This window comes from Triticum urartu, chromosome 1A, assembly GCF_056163025.1.
Source record: "Triticum urartu cultivar PI428250 chromosome 1A, HENAU_Tu73, whole genome shotgun sequence".
Lineage (NCBI taxonomy): Eukaryota > Viridiplantae > Streptophyta > Magnoliopsida > Poales > Poaceae > Triticum > Triticum urartu.
This window is the reverse complement of record NC_141873.1, coordinates 535,999,912-536,022,023: the sequence shown is the minus strand read 5'-3', so window position 1 is coordinate 536,022,023 and position 22,112 is coordinate 535,999,912. Positions and strand designations below refer to the sequence as shown.

General features: G+C 44.0%; 1 protein-coding gene across 1 annotated transcript; it reads right to left on the bottom strand.

Annotated features, from left to right (window-relative positions):
* Positions 1–7,583: 7,583 nt before the first annotated feature.
* LOC125521120 (histone H4) lies at positions 7,584–8,161 on the bottom strand. The gene has a single exon (XM_048686168.2). The coding sequence runs from the start codon at positions 8,067–8,069 to the stop codon at positions 7,758–7,760; it is 312 nt and encodes a 103-aa protein (XP_048542125.1). The 5' UTR covers positions 8,070–8,161; the 3' UTR covers positions 7,584–7,757.
* Between the last annotated feature and the right edge of the window lie 13,951 nt (positions 8,162–22,112).

Sequence of the window (22,112 nt, the reverse complement as noted above, 5' to 3'; positions counted from 1 at the left end):
GAAGGATTGCAATCTATATCAAGAACGATGAAATCTACGGGCACATAATTTCTATTTGCAACAATAAGAACATCATTAATCCTTCCCATAGGTTTCTTAATAGTAGAATCCGCAAGATGCAAGTTTAGAGAGCAATCATCAAAATTGCGAAAATCTAGCAAATCACACAAAGTTTTGGGGATAGTGGAGACACTAGCACCCAAATCACACAAAGCATAAAACTCATGATCTTTAATTTTAATTTTAATAGTTGGTTCCCACTCATCATAGAGTTTTCTAGGGATAGAAACTTTCAACTCAAGTTTTTCTTCATAAGATTGCATCAAGGCATCAACAATATGTTCGGTGAAGGCTTTCTTTTGACTATAAGCATGTGGAGAATTTAGCACGGATTGCAACAAGGAAATACAATAAATTAAAGAGCAACTTTCATAATTAAATTCCTTGAAATCCAATATAGTGGGTTTAGCAACATCTAGTTTTTTATTTCTTTCAATCCCACTTTCATCAATTTCATCATAAAGATCTAAATACTCCGAATTTTTAGAACACCTTCTAGGTAAAGGAAGATCATATTCAGTTTCATCAAGATTCATATTGCAAAACAAATATTTAATAGGAGACACATCAATAACTTTTAGATCTTCATCTTGATTTTCATAGGAATTGGAAGAACACGCTTTAATAAAGGCATCTTTGGAAGCACGCATCCTAGCGGTTCTTTCCTTGCACTCATCAATGGAAATTCTCATGGCTTTGAGAGACTCATTGATATCATGATTAGGAGGAATAGATCTAAGCTTTAAAGAATCAATCTCAAGAGAAATTCTATCAACGTTCCTAGCCAAATCATCAACTTTAAGCAATTTCTCTTCAAGCAAAGCATTAAAATTCTTTTGTGAATTCATAAACTCTTTAACACTATTCTCAAATTCAGAGGGCATCTTATTATAATTTCCATAAGAGTTGTTGTAGGAATTCCCATAATTATTAGAAGGGTTACTAGGATATGGCCTAGGATTAAAATTTCCTCTATAAGCGTTGTTACCAAAATTATTCCTACCAACAAAATTCACATCCATAGATTCATTGTTATTCTCAATCAAAGTAGACAAAGGCATATCATTAGGATCAGAAGAAACACTCTTAGTAGCAAATAATTTCATAAGTTCATCCATCTTTCCACTCAAAACATTGATTTCTTCTATCGCATGCACTTCTTTATTAGAAGATCTTTCAGTATGCCATTGAGAATAATTAACCATAATATTATCTAGGATTTTAGTAGCATCTCCTAAAGTGATTTCCATAAAAGTGCCTCCCGCGGCCGAATCTAAAAGATTTCTAGAAGCAAAATTTAATCCGGCATAAAATATTGTATAATCATCCACAAATTCAAACCATGAGTAGGGCAATTACGTATCATTAATTTTATTCTCTCCCAAGCTTGTGCAACATGTTCATGATCAAGTTGCTTAAAGTTCATAATATCGTTTCTAAGAGAGATGATCTTAGCGGGAGGGAAATACTTATAGATAAAAGCATCTTTGCACTTGTTCCAAGAATCAATACTATTTTTAGGCAAAGACGAAAACCAAGCTTTAGCACGATCTCTAAGCGAAAAAGGAAATAGCTTCAATTTAACGACATCATTATCAACATCTTTTTTCTTTTGCATATCACATAAATCAATGAAGATATTCAGATGAGTAGCGGCATCTTCACTAGGAAGGCCGGCAAATTGATCTTTCATAATAAGATTCAACAAAGCAGTATTGATTTCACAAGATTCAGTATTGGCAAGAGGAGCAATCGGAGTGCTAAGGAAATCATTATTATTGGTATTGGTGAAGTCACACAATTTGGTAGTATCTTGAGCCATCGCGACAAACAAGCAATCCAACACACGAGCAAACAAAAATGCAAGCAGAAAAGAGAGGGAGGAGGAGAAGGAGATTGGGAAAGAGAGGGCGAATAAAACGGCAAGGGTGAAGTGGGGGAGAGGAAAACGAGAGGCAAATGGCAAATAATGTAATGCGAGAGATAGGAATTGTGATGGGTACTTGGTATGTTGACTTTTTGCAAAGACTCCCCGTCAATGGTGCCAGAAATTCTTCTTGCTACCTCTTGAGCTTGCGTTGGATTTCCCCGAAGAGGAAGGGATGATGCAGCAGAGTAGCGTAAGTATTTCCCTCAGTTTTGGAGAACCAAGGTATCAATCCAATAGGAGGCCACGCTCAAGTCCCTCGTGCCTGCACAAAACGATAGCTACTCGCAACCAACGCGATTAGGGGTTGTCAATCCCTTCAGGGTCACTTACGAGAGTGAGATCTGATAGATATAATATTTTTGGTATTTTTGGTATAGAGATGCAAAGTGAAAAGTAAAAGGCAAAGTAAAAAAAGCAAAGCAAGATTAAAGTGATGGAGATTGATATGATGAGAATAGACCCGGGGGCCATAGGTTTCACTGGTGGCTTCTCTCAAGAGCATAAGTATTCTACGGAGGGTGAACAAATTATTGTTGAGCAATTGACAGAATTGAGCATAGTTATGAGAATATCTAGGCATGATCATGTATATAGGCATCACGTCCGTGACAAGTAGACCGAAACGATTCTGCATCTACTACTATTACTCCACTCATCGACCGCTATCCAGCATGCATCTAGAGTATTAAGTTAAAAACAGAGTAACGCTTAAAGCAAGATGACATGATGTAGAGAGATAAATTCATGCAATATGAAATAAACCCCATCTTGTTATCCTCGATGACAACGATGCAATACATGCCTTGCTGCCCCTTCTGTCACTGGGAAAGGACACCGCAAGATCGAACCCAAAGCTAAGCACTTCTCCCATGGCAAGAACTACCAATCTAGTTGGCCAAACCAAACGGATAATTCGAAGAGACTTGCAAAGATAACCAATCATACATAAAAGAATTCAGAGAAGATTCAAATATTATTAATAGATAGACTTGATCATAAACCCACAATTCATCGGTCTCAACAAACACACCGCTAAAAGAAGATTACATCGAATAGATCTCCGCAAGAGAGGGGGAGAACTTTGTATTGAGATCCAAAAAGAGAGAAGAAGCCATCTAGCTACTAACTATGGACCCAAAGGTCTGAGGTAAACTAATCACACTTCATCGGAGAGGCTATGATGATGTAGAATCCCTCCGTGATGACGGCCCTCTCCGGCGAAGCTCCGGAACAGGCCCCAAGATGGGATCTCGTGGATACAGGAAGTTGCGGCGGTGGAATTAGGTTTTTGGCTCCTGTTCTGATCGTTTGAGGGTACGTAGGTATATATAGGAGGAAGGAGTACGTCGGTGGAGCACCGAGGGGCCCATGAGGCAGGGGGCGCGCCCTAGGGGGTGGGCGCGCCCCCCACCCTCGTGAACGCCTCTTTGACTCCTTGGAGTAGGGTCCAAGTCTTCTGGATCACGTTCGGTGAAAAAATCATGTTCCCGAAGGTTTTATTCCGTTTGGACTCCGTTTGATATTCTGTTTCTCCGAAATACTGAAATAAGCAAAAAACAACAATTCTGGGCTGGGCCTCCGGTTAATAGGTTAGTCCCAAAAATAATATAAAATTGGAAAATAAAGCCCATTATAGTCCAAAACAGTAGATAATATAGCATGGAGCAATCAAAAATTATAGATACGTTGGAGATGTATCACTAGCACACACTCCTACGCGTATCAAGAACACAAGAAAATAACATATTAATAAATAGTCCGATAAACAACCAAAAATCTATAATAAAACTCGATTAACCAAACAAGTAACCTAACTCCACTACGGGATTGCTACAGCCACATAAAACGTTTCTTCTACTGGGGAGATCAAACGATGAACAAAAACAATGGAAATGTGACCATGACCTACGGTTTATGCGACGGATAGCATCAACATGGCCAACGATAAAAATAGGAGGAACTATGATGTCTAGGAGATAAATTGAATGATGTTTTGAAGTCGCACAAAAGGAATTGGATAGTTGCTCACCGAGTTTGACAGAACGACGCGAAGAACTCGACGAACAGTGTTGGCGGACATGCAAAATTGTTCGCGTCTGGTCAACGGAACGCGTTCTTTCTTCTCTGAATGGATTCATGGTGTGGAGAGGAACTTTGTGGCGCAAGGGTGCTGATGGAGATGGTCTACACCACCGGGAACGAGCGCCGGCATCCATGGAGCAGCAGCAGTTCGGAGAGAGTTTTGGAGAGATCGTGGAAGGGAGAAGGGAGGAGTTGATATGGGTCTGCAAGAGGAGCAAGGGGCACTCATATATATACTCACGGATTTGAGAACGCTTGAGAGAATCAGGAGTGCTAGTGCGTGTACGTTTCAGCTTCGTGTGCGTGAGGAAGGAGAAGAGCTTGGGTTGGCGTTGGAAGATGGAAGGTGAAGAGAAATAAGGAAGGAAAGAGGAATTAAAGGAGGATGCAGGAGTTTTCTATGTACATGTAGGCGGTTGTTTCTCTTCTGTATTGAAACTTAAGGAGGGAGCGAAGAGGAGGCGCTGGCTTGGCTGGGTATTGGCCCAGGTCCAAGTGGGAGAGAAAGAAGAAAGGAAAAATTGGCTGTTGGCCCATTCGGGTGTGAGAAAAATATAGGTGGGCTTAACACAGGGAAGAGAGAGGAAATACATACTGTCCACGGGAATTTGGTACAAAGTTTGAGAGAGGGAAACAAATTGATTTTCCTCTCCTAAGAGGAAAATCTAGTAATGAAAAAGAAGCTCAAACAAAATATCATGAACTTAGAAATCGAAGAAAACACAAACTCGTATATTTAAATATGCTTAAGACCAAAATAAAACCCAACTAAAAGAAACAACAAAACTCAAATTTAATTTAAGTTGGTATTAGTTCAAATTAAATCCTCCGAATTATAAAAGTACAATTTAAGCTTCATTACCAAACGAAAATTTTCTTGCCTTGATTTTTTGGAAAACTTTTTCTTAAATATTCTGAGAATCGGGATGTTACATAGATTTGCAGATAGCACCTCGAAATTTTTTTTACGCAAAAAAAGCGCCTCAGGCGGTTGGAATAGATGGGCCGCAGAAATATTCTGAGAATTAAAATAATGTGTGCCGTGGTGAATTGATCCTACTGCCTCTACGATATCTTGATGTGAGCAAACCACCCAGCTAGACATCTATTTGTGCCAAATGCTAAGATGTATGCTTTATTATATGATGCAAATAATACAGAGCAAGTTCTACACATCGACTGGGACATGCAAACTGAGCAAACTAACCGTACTAGACTAGGACAATTTTTTTAAAATTTCGAAATGGCAAACACTTCTCCCACCCTTGAAATGGTCAAAATATTGTAAAATTTTCAGACAAATCACCTTTGTTTGAATTCGAACATTTTCCCTTTTTAGAGTCTTGATAAAAGAAAATATATATTACAGAATGAATGCACATAAATTCTTTCAGACAAACCAACAAAATATGTGTTTGAATTCGAATATTTTTAAATTTAAAAATCAAGATAAAAGAAATGAAGTTCAGAATGAATGTACATATTTTTTGGACAAATCAACAAAGTATTTGTTTTAATTCAAATTATTTAAAATTTCAAAATCATTATAAAAGAAAATATAGTTCAGAATGGGTGCACTTAAATTCTTTCAGACAAATCAACGAGATATTTGTTTGAACTTGAATAATTTCAATTTTAAATACTAGATAAAAGGAAATATAGTTCAGAATGAGTTTACGTATATTTTTGGACAAGTCAACAAATTTTTGTTTGAATTCCAGTAATTTTAAATTTTAAAATATACATAAGAATATATAGTTCATAATGAATGTACTTAACTTATTTCAAAAAAAACAAATAATTTTTTTTGAATTCAAATAACATTAAATTAAAAAATCTCGCTAAAAGAAAATAGATTTTAGAATGAGTGTACGTAAATTATTTCGGACAAATCAACAAATTCTGTATTGAATTCGAATATTTTAAAATTTTAAAATCTGGATAAAGAAAATATATCTCAGAATGAATATGCATAATTTTTCAGACAAATTAACGAGCAGTTTTGCTTGTTGAGTACATGTACGGTCATCAAATGTCCGCAGCTAGCTAGTAGCCTTTAATTCCAGTAAAGGAATTAATCAACACTAACTCGGATCGTTATGAAGTTAAAAGATTTAAGACTGTACATCTATTAAGAATAAAAGTAATAGTTTTTGTAGCACATAACTTAAAGATACTTTTGGTTCAAAATTCTAGATAAAATGGATGTTCCGACCTCACAAATAAATTTATTTCTCACGTATTATGCGTCATGTGGGAGCACACAATAGATTTTTTATTTTCATTTACTCTTTTACTGTTGACCTGAGCGAGTATTATTAAAGATGTATACAATTTGTCAAAGTTATTACAACAATCGATTTCTAGGTGACTCCTCAGTGCACAGTGCTGTATGCTTTGAGGTCAGAAGTTCAATCCAGCCGCCGCCATTTTTTTCCATTCTACCAAGCACAAGATGTGCGATCATGTGTTGTAATTAACAAAATCTGGAGGTGTTTTACAAAAAACATCACATGCAGCATTATAAGCCACTCACAGCGGACCTGGCATGCCACCCAGGCAGTGTATACGCCTGTGTACGGAAACTATGACCGTATTTGCACGTTCACGCAAGTTTAATAATTGTAATCATATATTTTACAAGTTTATGCATCAAACTGACCGTCGCGCGCAAGTTATAAGACTGCTAGTGTATTTACCTCATTTGTAATCTGCCAATTGAGCATAATCTTTAAAATATTGGTTTATTCTCTAATGAGCAGACTTCTTTTATACTAGGTATACTACAAAGCCAAAGGACAAGAATGATCGCTAATTTGCTGTGAATACCAGTTCCATCTAACTTGATATGCTTGTTACATTGCCGTTCTGACGGAATGGTGGTTGAATTCTGTAGCATGACTTCTCAGGAGAGATTAGTATTCATTTAGCTTTGGATGTCTGAATATAATTCATAACATATCCAATACATCATTGCACCTCTTGATCAACTCAACCGAAGGATGAAGTTGTGTCACTACCAAGAGGGTATCGTGTATCTGTATTGGAAATTCCGCAGTTGGAAACATAGTTCAAGCAGTTAAAATGTTACTGTAATAAAAATCAACAGAAATAAAGCGCAAATGATGATCCTGATTAATTTATTGGAGTAGCAGTTACCACGAACCACATCATGGGTTGGCCACTTTGAGATAGTCTCACATTACAAGTCAGAGAGCAAATTTGTACACTCAAAACTCAGGTCAAGGATAGCCACTCAAGCAAGAACTCGGTGATGAAATGCAGCATCTCCATTACAGACATTGCACCACAGAAGTAACATTGATGGTGTCCAGTACATATGGATCAGATGCAAAAACAAAGCAAATGATGTTCCTGAATCAAGATACACAATTGTTTAATGGCGTTTTTTCATCACATTACAAATTAGCCTGCAAACAAGTTCGATTCATCCGGGGCCCAAGCATCACAAGGGAAACAACAATCGTACCCAATAGCGCACAGAATCAGATTTACGACATGCTGACAGGCAAGTTTCATTTCCAACAAGATATGCAAATAACTTTGTTCCACGATTCAGTTCGAACTACACAGACAGAGTAAACAGCGAACTGAAAAAGTCAGAGTTCCATCAAGCTTTGCGGATCTGCAGGCGGCGACAGAGACAGGCGACAGTCGGCAGGACCTAGCCGCCGAATCCGTAGAGGGTGCGGCCCTGGCGCTTGAGCGCGTAGACGACGTCCATGGCGGTGACGGTCTTGCGGCGGGCATGCTCGGTGTAGGTGACGGCGTCGCGGATGACGTTCTCGAGGAAGATCTTGAGCACGCCGCGGGTCTCCTCGTAGATGAGCCCCGAGATGCGCTTCACGCCGCCCCTCCGCGCCAGCCGCCGGATCGCCGGCTTGGTGATGCCCTGGATGTTGTCGCGCAGCACCTTCCGGTGGCGCTTGGCGCCGCCCTTGCCCAGCCCCTTGCCTCCCTTGCCGCGCCCGGACATGGCTCACGATCTCGAGCTGCGAGCGGATGTGGTGGAATCGGAGGAACGGTGGTGGCTGCTGGTGCCTGGTGATGTGATTTGCGTGGAGGGGCGAGGGGCGTTTTAACGGGGACGAGAGGGTGGAGGAGGCGTCTGCCTGCCGTTGGATGCGGATGGAGTGGACGGTCGAGATGGCGATCCGGGTGAGGGATGCCGCGGACTGGTGACGTGGCCGAAAGCTTGGACCGGTGGATTGGCGGGCTGGGTCAGAGCTGTGGCGGCAGCCCGAAATTTTTGGGCTGTGGGCGGGGCCGGGTCCAGAACTGCCGTGTCGTGTTCAGATTAAACCCGTAGGTATCAAAGGCAGAATGTATTGAAAATATTTTTATGGGTCTGTGGGATTTTCTCTATCGAAATGAGAATGGTTGTCTTCGGTTAGTCTGCAAGGAACTGACTTTTTTATGGGTGTATACCAAACCCAGAAACAAGATAAGTCACTAATTCACTGTGAATATCAATTCAACTTGAATACCTGCTGCATTGCCGTAGCATGTCCCCATCCAATGACAGATTCTTATTCCTTCATCCGAACTGTTTTGGAGATCTGAAGATAATCTACAAGAAACTGGCTCGAACGCAATGCATCACTGCTATTCTCATTTTTCATCACTTACTGGAGTTCACTTTTTTCAAATTCAAGGATTCAAATAACACTTTACAATATTACATATAATAACTTAGCGATCAGGTAATTGGTCCTAGAAGCTCTGCATTCATTTTGAGCCACACGACAGAGTGCCATTACAAATCTTCTCCCGTCATAGAGACTTGCATCGTGCATCAGTAATAAATTTCATAATTTAAAATGAACTGTACAGTTCATAAACATAATACTGCCTCTCTTCCTACAAAATTAAATTCCGAGATGCTTGACTGTTCTAACATCAGCCTACCACCAGAAAACATTCGGACCCCACAGCAGCACTGTTGTAAACTGCCCAGAATGAACCGTGTTTCGCGTTAAGTGTGTGCGATTGGAGAATAGGTACCAAGAAATTGGCGTTGGTATTACTGTGGGAGCAGTTATTCTCTTAAGAAGTAGCGGTGTGCCTCATGATAAACATTTAATCAAGAAAAACTGTAGTTGGAGGCATCCTTGTAACCTGTATTGTAACTGTGTTTGTAGTTTTGAGACTATACAGCACAGAAGCAGGGTTGAGACACTTTCAGCACCGATGTTATCATCAGGAAAGCGATGTTTATGTGTACTACACAGAACTGAACTGAAAATATTTTTATGGGTCTGTGGGATTTTCTCTATCGAAATGAGAATGGTTGTCTTCGGTTAGTCTGCAAGGAACTGACTTTTTTATGGGTGTATACCAAACCCAGAAACAAGATAAGTCACTAATTCACTGTGAATATCAATTCAACTTGAATACCTGCTGCATTGCCGTAGCATGTCCTCCAATGACAGATTCTCATTCCTTCATACGAACTGTTTTGGAGATCTGAATATAATATACAAGAAACCTGCTCGAATGCAATGCATCACTGTTATTCCCTTTCTTTCCTGCGTACGTATCATATAAGCATACGTATCATAAGCAAACGTATCATAAGAAACAAAGTTTATAGATACCGACCCAAGATCTCACCCCCCCCCCGCCCTGTGCGGGCGACTCGGGCGGCCCCCCAACCCTAGCTAGTGTCGCTGCCGCCGGTCCATCCTCTCTCTGCCGCTGCCGGAGGACGTCGTGGGGCAAAGCCGCGCGACTGACAGCAGCGGCAGGGATCCTCCTCGCGTCAACGGGCGGCACTCGGGCACGACGGGGGTCACTTGTTGGCCGGCGCGTCGATCTGCGAGCGGGGCCTAGTCCCGGCGGCTTATGGCTTCAGCGGCAGCGGCGTGGGGCTACGTGCGTGGGCGCGGAGCTGCTAGTGGGTGGATTTTGGCGGCGGCTTGGGGGCGCGGTGCCTCGGGCGGGGGACTGCTCGCTGGCTCGGCTGCGGCGTCCCGTGGCTGGCGGCGCTGGTGTGGAGGTTGGGGCACGCGCGGCTGGACGGGTGACGCGCCGTGCGCGGCCGGTGCTGGCCCTGCTGCCCCGTGTTGCTCCAGATTTGGCGGGCCGCGGCGTTTCTCATGCACCCCTCCCCTCGTTCGCGACTGTGCCGTGTTGGTCCTTATGGCAAGCTCTTGTTCTGGGCAGTCCTGCTTGTACGGGGGAAGGGGAGGTGGAGGGAGTCCCAGGATCCACGGCGACGGGCTCTGCTCCTTTTCGTGGTAAGTCGGGGGTGCTCTGCTCCCCTCTCGTGGCCTGCGTCGGCGGCCGGAGGTGTGCTAGGTCTTGGATCTCAGGCGATTTGGTCGTGTTTGGCTCCTAGAGAAATCCTTGCAAAAAAATGTTGTTGATGCCGGTGACGGCGACTGTCGGTGTCAAAACCGGCGGATCTCGGGTAGGGGGTCCTGAACTGTGCGTCTAAGGCGGATGGTAACAGGAGGCAGGGAACACGATGTTTTACCCATGTTCGGGCCTTCTTGATGGAGGTAAAATCCTACGTCCTGCTTGATTAATATTGATGATATGGGTAGTACAAGAGTAGATCTACCACGAGATCGGAGAGGCTAAACCCTAGAAGCTAGCCTATGGTATGATTGTATGTTGTCCTACGGACTAAAACCCTCCGGTTTATATAGACACCGGATAGGTTAGGGTTACACAAGGTCGGTTACAAAGGGGGAGATACACATATCCGTATTGCCTAGCTTGCCCTCCACGCCAAGTAGAGTCCCATCCGGACACGAGACGAAGTCTTCAATCTTGTATCTATGGAGTCAAGATCTATCTATGGAGTCATCTAGCAACGAGGGAGGAGTGGATCTACATACCCTTGTAGATCGCGCGCGGAAGCGTTCAAGAGAACGAGGTTGATGGAGTCGTACTCGTCGTGATTCAAATCACCGATGATCCTAGCGCCGAACGGACGGCACCTCCGCGTTCAACACACGTACGGAGCAGCGATGTCTCCTCCTTCTTGATCCAGCAAGGGGGGAGGAGAGGTTAATGGAGATCCAGCAGCACAACGGCGTGGTGGTGGAAGTAGCGGGATTCCAACAGGGCTTCGCTAAGCGCTGCGGGAGGAGGGAGATGTGTCACGGGAGGGAGAGGGAGGCGCCAGGCCTTAGGTCTGGTTGCCCTCCCTTCCCCCCACTATATATAGGGCCAAGGGAGAGGGGGGAGGCGCAGCCTTGGCCCTTCCTCCAAGGAAGGGTGCGGCCAGGGGAGGAGTCCCTCCTCCCCAAGGCACCTCGGAGGTGCCTTCCCCTTTTAGGACTCTTCCTTTCCCCTCTTCTCTTGGCGCATGGGCCTCTTGGGGCTGGTGCCCTTGGCCCATATAGGCCAAGGCTCACCCCCTACAGCCCATGTGGCCCCCCGGGGCAGGTGGCCCCACCCGGTGGACCCCCGGGACCCTTCCGGTGGTCCCGGTACAATACCGGTGACCCCGAAACTTGTCCCGATGGCCGAAATAGCACTTCCTATATATAATTCTTTACCTCCGGACCATTCCGGAACTCCTCGTGACGTCCGGGATCTCATCCGGGACTCCGAACAACTTTCGGGTTACCGCATACTAATATCTCTATAACCCTAGCGTCACCGAACCTTAAGTGTGTAGACCCTACGGGTTCGGGAGACATGCAGACATGACCGAGATGACTCTTCGGTCAATAACCAACAGCGGGATCTGGATACCCATGTTGGCTCCCACATGTTCCACGATGATCTCATCGGATGAACCACGATGTCAAGGACTTAATCAATCCCGTATACAATTCCCTTTGTCTAGCGGTACGATACTTGCCCGAGATTCGATCGTCGGTATCCCGATACCTTGTTAAATCTCGTTACCGACAAGTCTCTTTACTCGTTCCGTAACACATCATCCCGTGATCAACTCCTTGATCACATTGTGCACATTATGATGATGTCCTACCGAGTGGGCCCAGAGATACCTCTCCGTCACACGGAGTGACAAATCCCAGTCTCGATTCGTGCCAACCCAACAGACACTTTCGAAGATACCTGTAGTGTACCTTTATAGCCACCCAGTTACGTTGTGACGTTTGGCACACCCAAAGCACTCCTACGGTATCCGGGAGTTGCACAATCTCATGGTCTAAGGAAATGATACTTGACATTAGAAAAGCTTTAGCATACGAACTACACGATCTTGTGCTAGGCTTAGGATTGGGTCTTGTCCATCACATCATTCTCCTAATGATGTGATCCCGTTATCAACGACATCCAATGTCCATGGTCAGGAAACCGTGACCATCTATTGATCAACGAGCTAGTCAACTAGAGGCTTACTAGGGACATGGTGTTGTCTATGTATCCACACATATATCTAAGTTTCCTATCAATACAATTCTAGCATGGATAATAAACGATTTATCATGAACAAGGAAATATAATAATAACTATTTATTATTGCCTCTAGGGCATATTTCCAACAGTCTCCCACTTGCACTAGAGTCAATAATCCAGTTCACATCGATATGTGATTAACACTCAAGGTCACATCCCCATGTGACTAACACCCAAAGAGTCTACTAGAGTCAATAATCTAGTTCACATTACCATGTGATTAACACTCGATGATGTAGGATCGAAAGTATGTCTAGAGGGGGGGGTGATTAGCCTACTTGACCAAATAAAAACTTAACCTTTTCCCAATTTTAGTTCTTGGTAGATTTTAGCTATTCTAGGACAAGTCAAGCAATCATCACACAATTCAAGCAAGCATGCAAAGAGTTTATGGGCAGCGGAAAGTAAAGCATGCAACTTGCGAGAATGTAAAGGGAAGGGTTTGGAGAGTTCAAACGCTATTGGATACACTGATGTTTTTCCCGTGGTTCGGATAGGTGGTGCTATCCTACATCCATGTTGATGGAGACTTCAACCCACGAAGGGTAACGGTTGCGCGAGTCCACACAGGGCTCCACCCAAGGGCAATGGTTGCGCGAGTCCACGAAGGGCTCCACCCACGAAGGGTCCACGAAGAAGCAACCACCCACAAAGGGTCCACGAAGAAGCAACCTTGTCTATCCCACCATGGCCATCGCCCACGAAGGACTTGCCTCACTAGCGGTAGATCTTCATGAAGTAGGCGATCTCCTTGCCCTTACAAACTCCTTGGTTCAACTCCACAATCTTGTCGGAGGCTCCCAAGTGACACCTAGCCAATCTAGGAGACACCACTCTCCAAGAAGTAACAAATGGTGTGTAGGTAATGAACTCCTTGCTCTTGTGCTTCAAATGATAGTCTCCCCAACACTCAACTCTCTCTCATAGGATTTGGATTTGGTGGAAAGAAGATTTGAGTGGAAAGCAACTTGGGAAGGCTAGAGATCAAGATTCATATGGTAGGAATGGAATGTCTTGGTCTCAACACATGAGTAGGTGGTTCTCTCTCAGAACAAATGAGTTGGAATGATGTGTGTGTTCTGATGGCTCTCTCACTGAATGAGAAAGAGGTGGAGGGGTATATATAGCCTCCACACAAAATCCAACCGTTACACACAATTTACCAATCTCGGTGGGACCGAATCAGAAAACTCGGTTTGACCGAAATAGTAAACCTAGTGACCGTTAGGAATTTCGGTGGGACTGACATGCAACTCGGTAGGACCGATTCGGTTAGGGTTTGGGCATAACGTAATCTCGGTGAGACCGATTACACAAACTCGGTGAGACCGAGTTTGGTAATTAGCTAACCAGAGAGTTGGTCAGGCAGACTCGGTGGGACCGATTTGCTCTTTCGGTGAGACCGAGTGGAACTCGGTGAGACCGAAAAGTTACAAAGGGGAAACACTGAGTTTACATTGCAATCTCGGTGGGACCGATTCGCTCTTTCGGTGGGACTGAAAAGTTACAAAAGGGAAACAGAGAGTTTGCAACCCCATCTCGGTGGGACCGAGATCCTTATCGGTAGAACCGAATTGCTAGGGTTTGGCAGTGACTAATGACAAGTGAAACTCGGTGGCGACGGATAGGAAGAATCGGTAGGACCGAGTTTGGCTTAGAGTTTTGGTCATATGTGGATATGGGAAAGTAGTTGAGGGTTTTGGAGCGTATCACTAAGCACATGAAGCAAGAGGCTCATTAAGCAACACCTCATCCCTCCTTAATAGTATTGGATTTTCCTATGGACTCAATGTGATCTTGGATCACTAAAATATAAAATGAAGAGTCTTGAGCTTTTGAGCTTGAGCCAATCCATTGTCCTTAGCATTTTGAGGGTTCCACTTTCACATCCATGCCATGCCAATCATTGAGCTTTCCTGAAATAATTATCTTGAAATAGTATTAGCTCAATGAGCTATATGTTTTTATGAATTACCAAAACCACCTAGGGATAGTTGCACTTTCAATCTCCCCCTTTTTGGTAATTGATGACAACATATAGATCAAAGCTTCGACAAATGATAATAAGCATGAAATATATCGTCGCTTTGAGAGGTATGTGATAAGTAAGAGCTCCCCCTAAATTTGTGCATATTTAAAATTTGCTTTGGACTGCAAATGCACAAAGAATTAGAATCATGGGTTACTCTTCCATGTCACATACATCTTGGTGGAGCGCTCAAAAAAATGATAAGATTGAAATACATGCACTCATCACCAAGAATAGTGAATGATCACAAACGATAGATAGAATGATAATATTTAAGCAAGCATCAAGCAAACATTGAGTGTAGCTTATGATTAAACACATGATCATCGATGTCTCACAGGCATAAGGACGTAGTATCTCACACACAAGCAAACAAAGTTCGAAGAAACCACCAAATAAAACAAGAGAGAATAAAGCAACACTCTCTCTCTCTCGAAGCCTATGATCTATACATTTTCTCCCCCTTTGGCAACAAGTTACCAAAAAGTTCCTAGAAAATGCATAGTGCTAAGTCGACGCTCAGGCTTGATCTTCAGGTGGTGGTGGAGTCCGGATCACTCCAAGGACGAAGCCTTCGGTAGGCGTGGTCGGAGTGGAAGCTGAAGTGGATGCTGGAGCTGGTGGAACTGAGGTTGTGGCTGGTGCAGATGTAGTAGCTCTGGTGTCAGCAACTGGCAGTGCAGACAACCTCGGACCTCGTGGCACCCTCGCAAACGCATGAGTCGTGGTCCTGCCTCTCCTCTCATTCATGTCCTCCTGGAGCTGCTCCACTGCAGACTGAACTTCTGTTACCTTGATGTCCAAGTCATAGAACCTCTGTTCCATGATCCTCTCTAAACTCGCCTGGTTCTGAGTCAGGGTGGCTATACTCTGCTCAATCCGCAGGGTGGACGCAATCAAGTAACTGAGCTGCTCTTGTTTGGTCTTCAAGAAATAGTCAGATGCCTCCGCTTGAGTGGGCATCCTGGCAGCTTTCTCCTTCTTCGCCTTCTCCTTCTGAGCTTGTGCATGGGCAGATGATGGTTCATTCTCTGTCATCACAACTTCATTGTTCTCAAAATCTGGATGGATGGGCAGGTGTTCCTTATCCAACAAATATACGCCCGTGCCCATCTTGGAGTTGATGAGCTCCTGAATCTGAGGGGCATATCCACAGCTCCTCTTCTGATCTGCCGCAGTCCTTTTGATTGTTTCCACTATAAGGCTCATGACTTTGAATTTTTGAGGCACGTCAAAAACATGAAGCAAATTGATCGCGTGACCTCTGATCATCTTGTGATCTCCAGACTTGGGCAGAAGGGTGTGCCTAAGGATCCAGTTGATCGTAGGCAATCCTGAGAGCAGATAATGCACTGAGCCAAACTTGAACGTGTCAAGTGTTTCATTCAGAATCTCCTTGTACATGTTGGACATGGAGTTGTGGTCCATCTTTTTCTTGGCATAAATGTCCAAGTCATCTGCTTGCTCTTCTGGGGCATTGATCAGCTTCGCCCATTCCTCAACAGTAGAGTGGTACCTCGTACCCTCAGACATCCATGTAATCCTCCCATCTGGATAGAAGTGAGCTGTGGAGTAGAACTGCATGATGAGTTCCTCGTTCCACTTTGTGAGCTTCTGCCCAACAAAGTCCTCTACTCCACACGCCTTAAAGCTGTCCTGAACTCCTGGGTAGTACTCTTCATTATCCTTGATATAGGTCCAGTCGACCCATCTCATGTCACATACAATTGGCTTCTTGTCAAGTAGCACTGTCTCATAGAAATCCTGTTGCTCCTTGGTATGAAACCTGTAGTCCACTGCAGTCCTTCTCCTAGAAGCATATGGATCTGCTTCTCTCCATTTCCTGAGCCCTGAGTCTCTCCTTAGCTTCATATCCTCAGCCACAGGATGAGCATCGTTGTGGTCTGGGATCTTGGGCTTGAGCTTCCGAAGGACACTCTCTTCCTCTTCCTCTGCAACAGTCTCAGGCACTGGGGCCTTGTTCTTCTCAGTGGCTGGGATGCTTCTTGTGTTTCTCTTTGGTGCACTTTTAGGCTTAAATGCAGCCTTAGGTGCTTCCTTGGGCTTGGATGCAGCTCCCCCTGACCTTATGGCATCTCCCATAAGTTTGGCTGCCTTGGGCGCTGGTGCAGCTGCCTCTTCTTCCTCCTCCTCTACCATGATGGAGGTCTTCCCAAGCACTCTAGCCACAGTCTTCTTCACTCTCTCTTTCCTCTTCTTGCCCTCAGCTGCAACGGGCTCAATGGGAGCAGGCTTCTCAGTTGAGGCTCTAGCCTTTGACATGGGCTGCCTGCCTGCTGGCCTTTTGATTTTCAGGCCTGGCTTTGAGCCTTGAGCTGGCTCAACTCTCTTGGAAGTGGCCTCTTCCTCTGCCACATAGTCCTCATCTTCAGAATCTGAGGTTTTCTTCTTCCTTTGTCTCGTGGCAGCTTTAGGCAGGTTGCTGGGTGTGCTCCTGCTGCCATCATCTGAGGAACTTGAGGGGCTAGTGCCCTCACTCAGCTGCACTTGCTGCTCTGACAAGTTTTGGCTGTCACTCTGGTCTGACATGATGCAAACTAACTGCTGACCCTGTGAATAGATTATAGAGGAGATAGAGTGGATGAGCATCACAAAATGCAGAGATTTTTGCAAAAAGGAATGATTCAAAAACTTAGTTTTAGTTTCCCACTGAAATCATCTCGGATCTACCGACTTTCAAACTCGGTGATACCGAAGCAGTTTTGGAACCTAAACTAGTGAACTCGGTAGGACCGAGTCACAGTTCGGTGGCACCGAGACTGCTAGGGTTTCACTGAGTTCAAAAATCGGTCACACCGATAAGTAATTCTCGGTCAGACCGAGTCTCACTTGTGCAATGGCATAAGCCAAATCGGTGGGACCGAGTTTTTCAACTCGGTGGGTCCGAGATGGTTTCGGCGGAGACCTAAACCTAGAATTTTCGAATCAAACCTAATCTATGAGCGTTTTGACTGGATAGAAGTGTTTCAATCGTGGCAAGAATCAATATGATCACAATGTGCTAGGAATCAGATTGAGGAATAGCATAAAGATCAAGTCCATACCCTAGTTCGGCGGGGACATGCTACGGCGGCAACGGCGGGGCAGAAATCCCGTTGACGGTGACGGAGACCAGCGACTGGAGGCTGCTGGCGGCGAGAAGACGATCCGGAGACCTCGGGGGCAGAGCAGGCTATCGCGCGGGCGAAGGGGTTCGGAGAAATTTCCAAAATTTTGCCCGTGACTATATATAGCCCGACCCTGTCGGTGTGACCAAGTTGAACAACTCGGTGGCACCGAGATTCATAACTGCGTGCAGTTACTGAAACTCGGTGAGACTGAAAGGTTCAAATCGGTTGCACCGAGATCGAAAACCTAGATCAACTTAATGATCTCGGTAGGACCAAAAGTGGAGTATCGGTCAGACCGAGAATCATAAAGAGGTTTTGGAAGTTTAAGTCTATGATGAATCGGGGACTCCGAGCGCTCCTCACACAAAGTGGTTCGAATCTGACTTGATCAAATTTTGTGATGCAGCATGAATAGAGTTTGAGACGAGAAAAGCATAGATAGCTAGAGGAGGTTCTTAGGCATTCTTGTCCATCCACTTGGCAAAAAGAAATAAAACCGAACAATCAAAGCAACAAGTGGATGTCCTTGAATGAGTAAAATATGCAATCAACATGCTCACACAATAAGATGGCAAATGAAATATGTGGCAAGGCATGCACAACCAATTCTAGCATCTATCAAGCAATTTGCGATGACTAGGTCATCTATATATGAGTATATTGACTTAGGAGTCAAGTGAGAACACTTGATCGTAGGTCATACTCATCGTTTAAGCTCAAGTGGGGTTACCACTTTTACATAAAGCATTGTTTTGTTCACATCTTTAGAGTTGCTTTAGCTCAAGTCTTAGAGTAAAGCTCCCCCTAGATGTGATATCCCCCCTAAGAGGGATGAACTAACCTTGGGTTTTGTCGATGATGACTTCATGTAGATATTGAAGATGTGGATGCTCAATGTTGATGTAGATCTCTTGGAGCTATCCATTTGAGTGAATTGCACTTTCAATACCTACATGGGTTAGTCCCACAAGGAACAAACAAGGATATCCATAGACATAGAGTGATGCACACAAAAGATGATGTCCATGAAAACTTTTAGGTTACCTTGTCCCTTGTCTTACCAACAAGAGGGTTTGTGACTCCTTGAACTAGTGCAAGATGTGGAAGTTGATTGCACTTGTTCTTGCCAAAATGATAAGAGTGAAGTATGTTGGCGGAGTCACCCTCAAGAACTCTCTAGTTCTTCTTCTTTTGGATCCACATCATCTTGATGGGAACCCTTGGAGTTGTAGTCGTACTTGATGAAGTGGAACTTGAAGAAGTCTTGGGAATCCACTTGACTAAGGTCTTAGGAGCTTCTTCAAATGCATCAATTTCCTCTTGAAGCTTGTCCTTGCCTTTTTGCTCGTAGTCTTGTGGTGGAAGATCATCTTGAGCTTGTGTCCCCTTGAAAGAAGTATACTTCTCTTGTTGAGGGACAAACTTTGTCTTGGGGTATTGATCTTCTTCCCATTCAACTCCATTGGCATTGAACTTTCGTTCAAAACCAACACCTTGATTCTTCCGGTGCATTCCTTGCTCGCGCACAATTTCCTCGAATTGCTTACTCCCGGCAAGGCTTTTGTACACTCCTTTCTCTATAATTCCCTTTAATAAGCTATTTTCTTGCTCAAGTGTAACTTGGCTAAGAGAATCATTAGTGGAATCAAGAGAACTACTAGAAGCAACAATATTGAATTTAGCATGATCATTGTTACAACTAGAGGAAGAATCTTTCTTGTTAGACCTGACTTGAGGCATGTAAGTGGATAAGAGTAAATGCTTGCCAATGTAAGAAGAACTTTTCTTGCGGAGATCATCATTGATTGCCTTTAAGAACTCATGCTCTTGCTCAAGATTGAGCTTTTCAAAGCGTAGTTTCTCATGAGCTCTTAAAAGTTCTCGATGATCTTCGAAGATAGTGTCATGAGCCAACTTAAGAGTTTTTAGTTCTTTAGTTAGAGCCTCAATCTTCTCCTTATCATTGTCACTCGTTTTATCTTGATTAGCATGATTAATTGGTCTTTCATCATAGTATTCATCACTAGAGTTGTCACCAAGCAAATCATCACCTAACAAGTCATCTTCATCACTATTGAAATCAACATACTCGGGGTGTGTTACCTTAGGACCTTTGGCCATGAAGCATCTTCCAACTCCTTCATTTGGTGAGTCAAATATGTCGTAGGAGTTGGTTGACACAAGTGCTAGACCGGCAACACCTTCATCTTGAGTATCTTCGGAGTCGGAGTGATAACTTCTCTCGGAGTGGCTGTCGGAGTCGGAGCCAGATACCCATTCACCAACATGAGCTTGATGTCTTCGTCTTGTGTAGATCCTTGATGATTTTTCCTTCCTTTCCGAATCCTTGCTTCTCCGTGAGTATCTTCGTTCATAACGATCATCTCTACTCCTTCTCTCTCTTGGTGGTGATCCTTTGCTTCTTCTTTTTGGAGAATCTTCTCTTCTCTTGTAGGGAGCCGTACACTCATTGGAATAGTGTCCGGGTCTTCCACAATTGTAACAGTTTCGCTCTCGACTAGAAGATCCTTTGTCATTGTAGGACCTTGATTTGGAGCTTCTATCTTTGCTTCTACTCTTGTAGAACTTGTTGAAGTTCTTCACCATTAAGCTCAGTTCTTCATTGAAGTCTTGTTTCTCACTTGATGATGTAGGGGCTTCACATGAGGCTTTATAGGCACCACTTGATTTGTTGTGAAGTTCCTCTTTATCCTTAAGTGACATCTCATGAGCAACAATTCTTCCAATCACCTCCGTTGGCTTGAGATCTTTGTAATTGGGCATCATTTGGATCAATGTGCACACGGTATCATATTTTCCATCCAAGGCTCTTAGGATCTTCTTGATGATGAATTTATCGGTCATCTCTTCACTTCCTAAGCCGGCAATCTCATTTGTGATGAGAGCAAGCCTAGAGTACATTTCAGCGACACCTTCACCATCCTTCATCTTGAACTTGTCAAGTTGGCTTTGAAGCACATCCAACTTGGATTCCTTGACGGAGTCGGTACCTTCATGCATATCAATCAAAGTGTCCCAAATTTCCATTGCATTCTCAAGACGGCTGATTTTGTTGAATTCTTCGGGGCACAATCCGTTGAAGAGAATATCACAAGCTTGAGCATTGTATTGCAACATCTTCAACTCATCCGCGGCAGCTTCACGGTTTGGTTCTCTCCCATCAAAGAAGTCACCTTGCAAACCAACACACACAATAGCCCAAACAGCGGGGTTATGTCCAAGAATATGCATTTTCATTTTATGCTTCCAACTAGCAAAATTAGTACCATCAAAGTAAGGACCTCTACGGTGATAATTTCCCTCGCTAGATGCCATACTCTCCTAGGTTGTGAAACCAAGGCTATGACCACCAAAGGCTATGGAGGTCTAGCAAATGGAGACCAAATCTCTGATACCACTTGTAGGATCGAAAGTATGTCTAGAGGGGGGTGATTAGACTACTTGACCAAATAAAAACTTAACCTTTTCCCAATTTTAGTTCTTGGAAGATTTTAGCTATTCTAGGACAAGTCAAGCAATCATCACACAATACAAGCAAGCATGCAAAGAGTTTATGGGCAGCGGAAAGTAAAGCATGCAACTTGCGAGAATGTAAAGGGAAGGGTTTGGAGAGTTCAAACGCTATTGGAGACACGGATGTTTTTCCCGTGGTTCGGATAGGTGGTGCTATCCTACATCCATGTTGATGGAGACTTCAACCCACGAAGGGTAACGGTTGCGCGAGTCCACACAGGGCTCCACCCAAGGGCAATGGTTGCGCGAGTCCACGAAGGGCTCCACCCACGAAGGGTCCACGAAGAAGCAACCACCCACAAAGGGTCCACGAAGAAGCAACCTTGTCTATCCCACCATGGCCATCGCCCACGAAGGACTTGCCTCACTAGCGGTAGATCTTCATGAAGTAGGCGATCTCCTTGCCCTTACAAACTCCTTGGTTCAACTCCACAATCTTGTCGGAGGCTCCCAAGTGACACCTAGCCAATCTAGGAGACACCACTCTCCAAGAAGTAACAAATGGTGTGTAGGTAATGAACTCCTTGCTCTTGTGCTTCAAATGATAGTCTCCCCAACACTCAACTCTCTCTCATAGGATTTGGATTTGGTGGAAAGAAGATTTGAGTGGAAAGCAACTTGGGAAGGCTAGAGATCAAGATTCATATGGTAGGAATGGAATGTCTTGGTCTCAACACATGAGTAGGTGGTTCTCTCTCAGAACAAATGAGTTGGAATGATGTGTGTGTTCTGATGGCTCTCTCACTGAATGAGAAAGAGGTGGAGGGGTATATATAGCCTCCACACAAAATCCAACCGTTACACACAATTTACCAATCTCGGTGGGACCGAATCAGAAAACTCGGTCTGACCGAAATAGTAAACCTAGTGACCGTTAGGAATTTCGGTGGGACTGACATGCAACTCGGTAGGACCGATTCGGTTAGGGTTTGGGCATAAC

Excerpts from the sequence above, each read along its gene's own strand:
- LOC125521120 (XM_048686168.2), bottom strand. The coding sequence starts at position 8,069 with ATGTCCGGGCGCGGCAAGGGAGGCAAGGGGCTGGGCAAGGGCGGCGCC.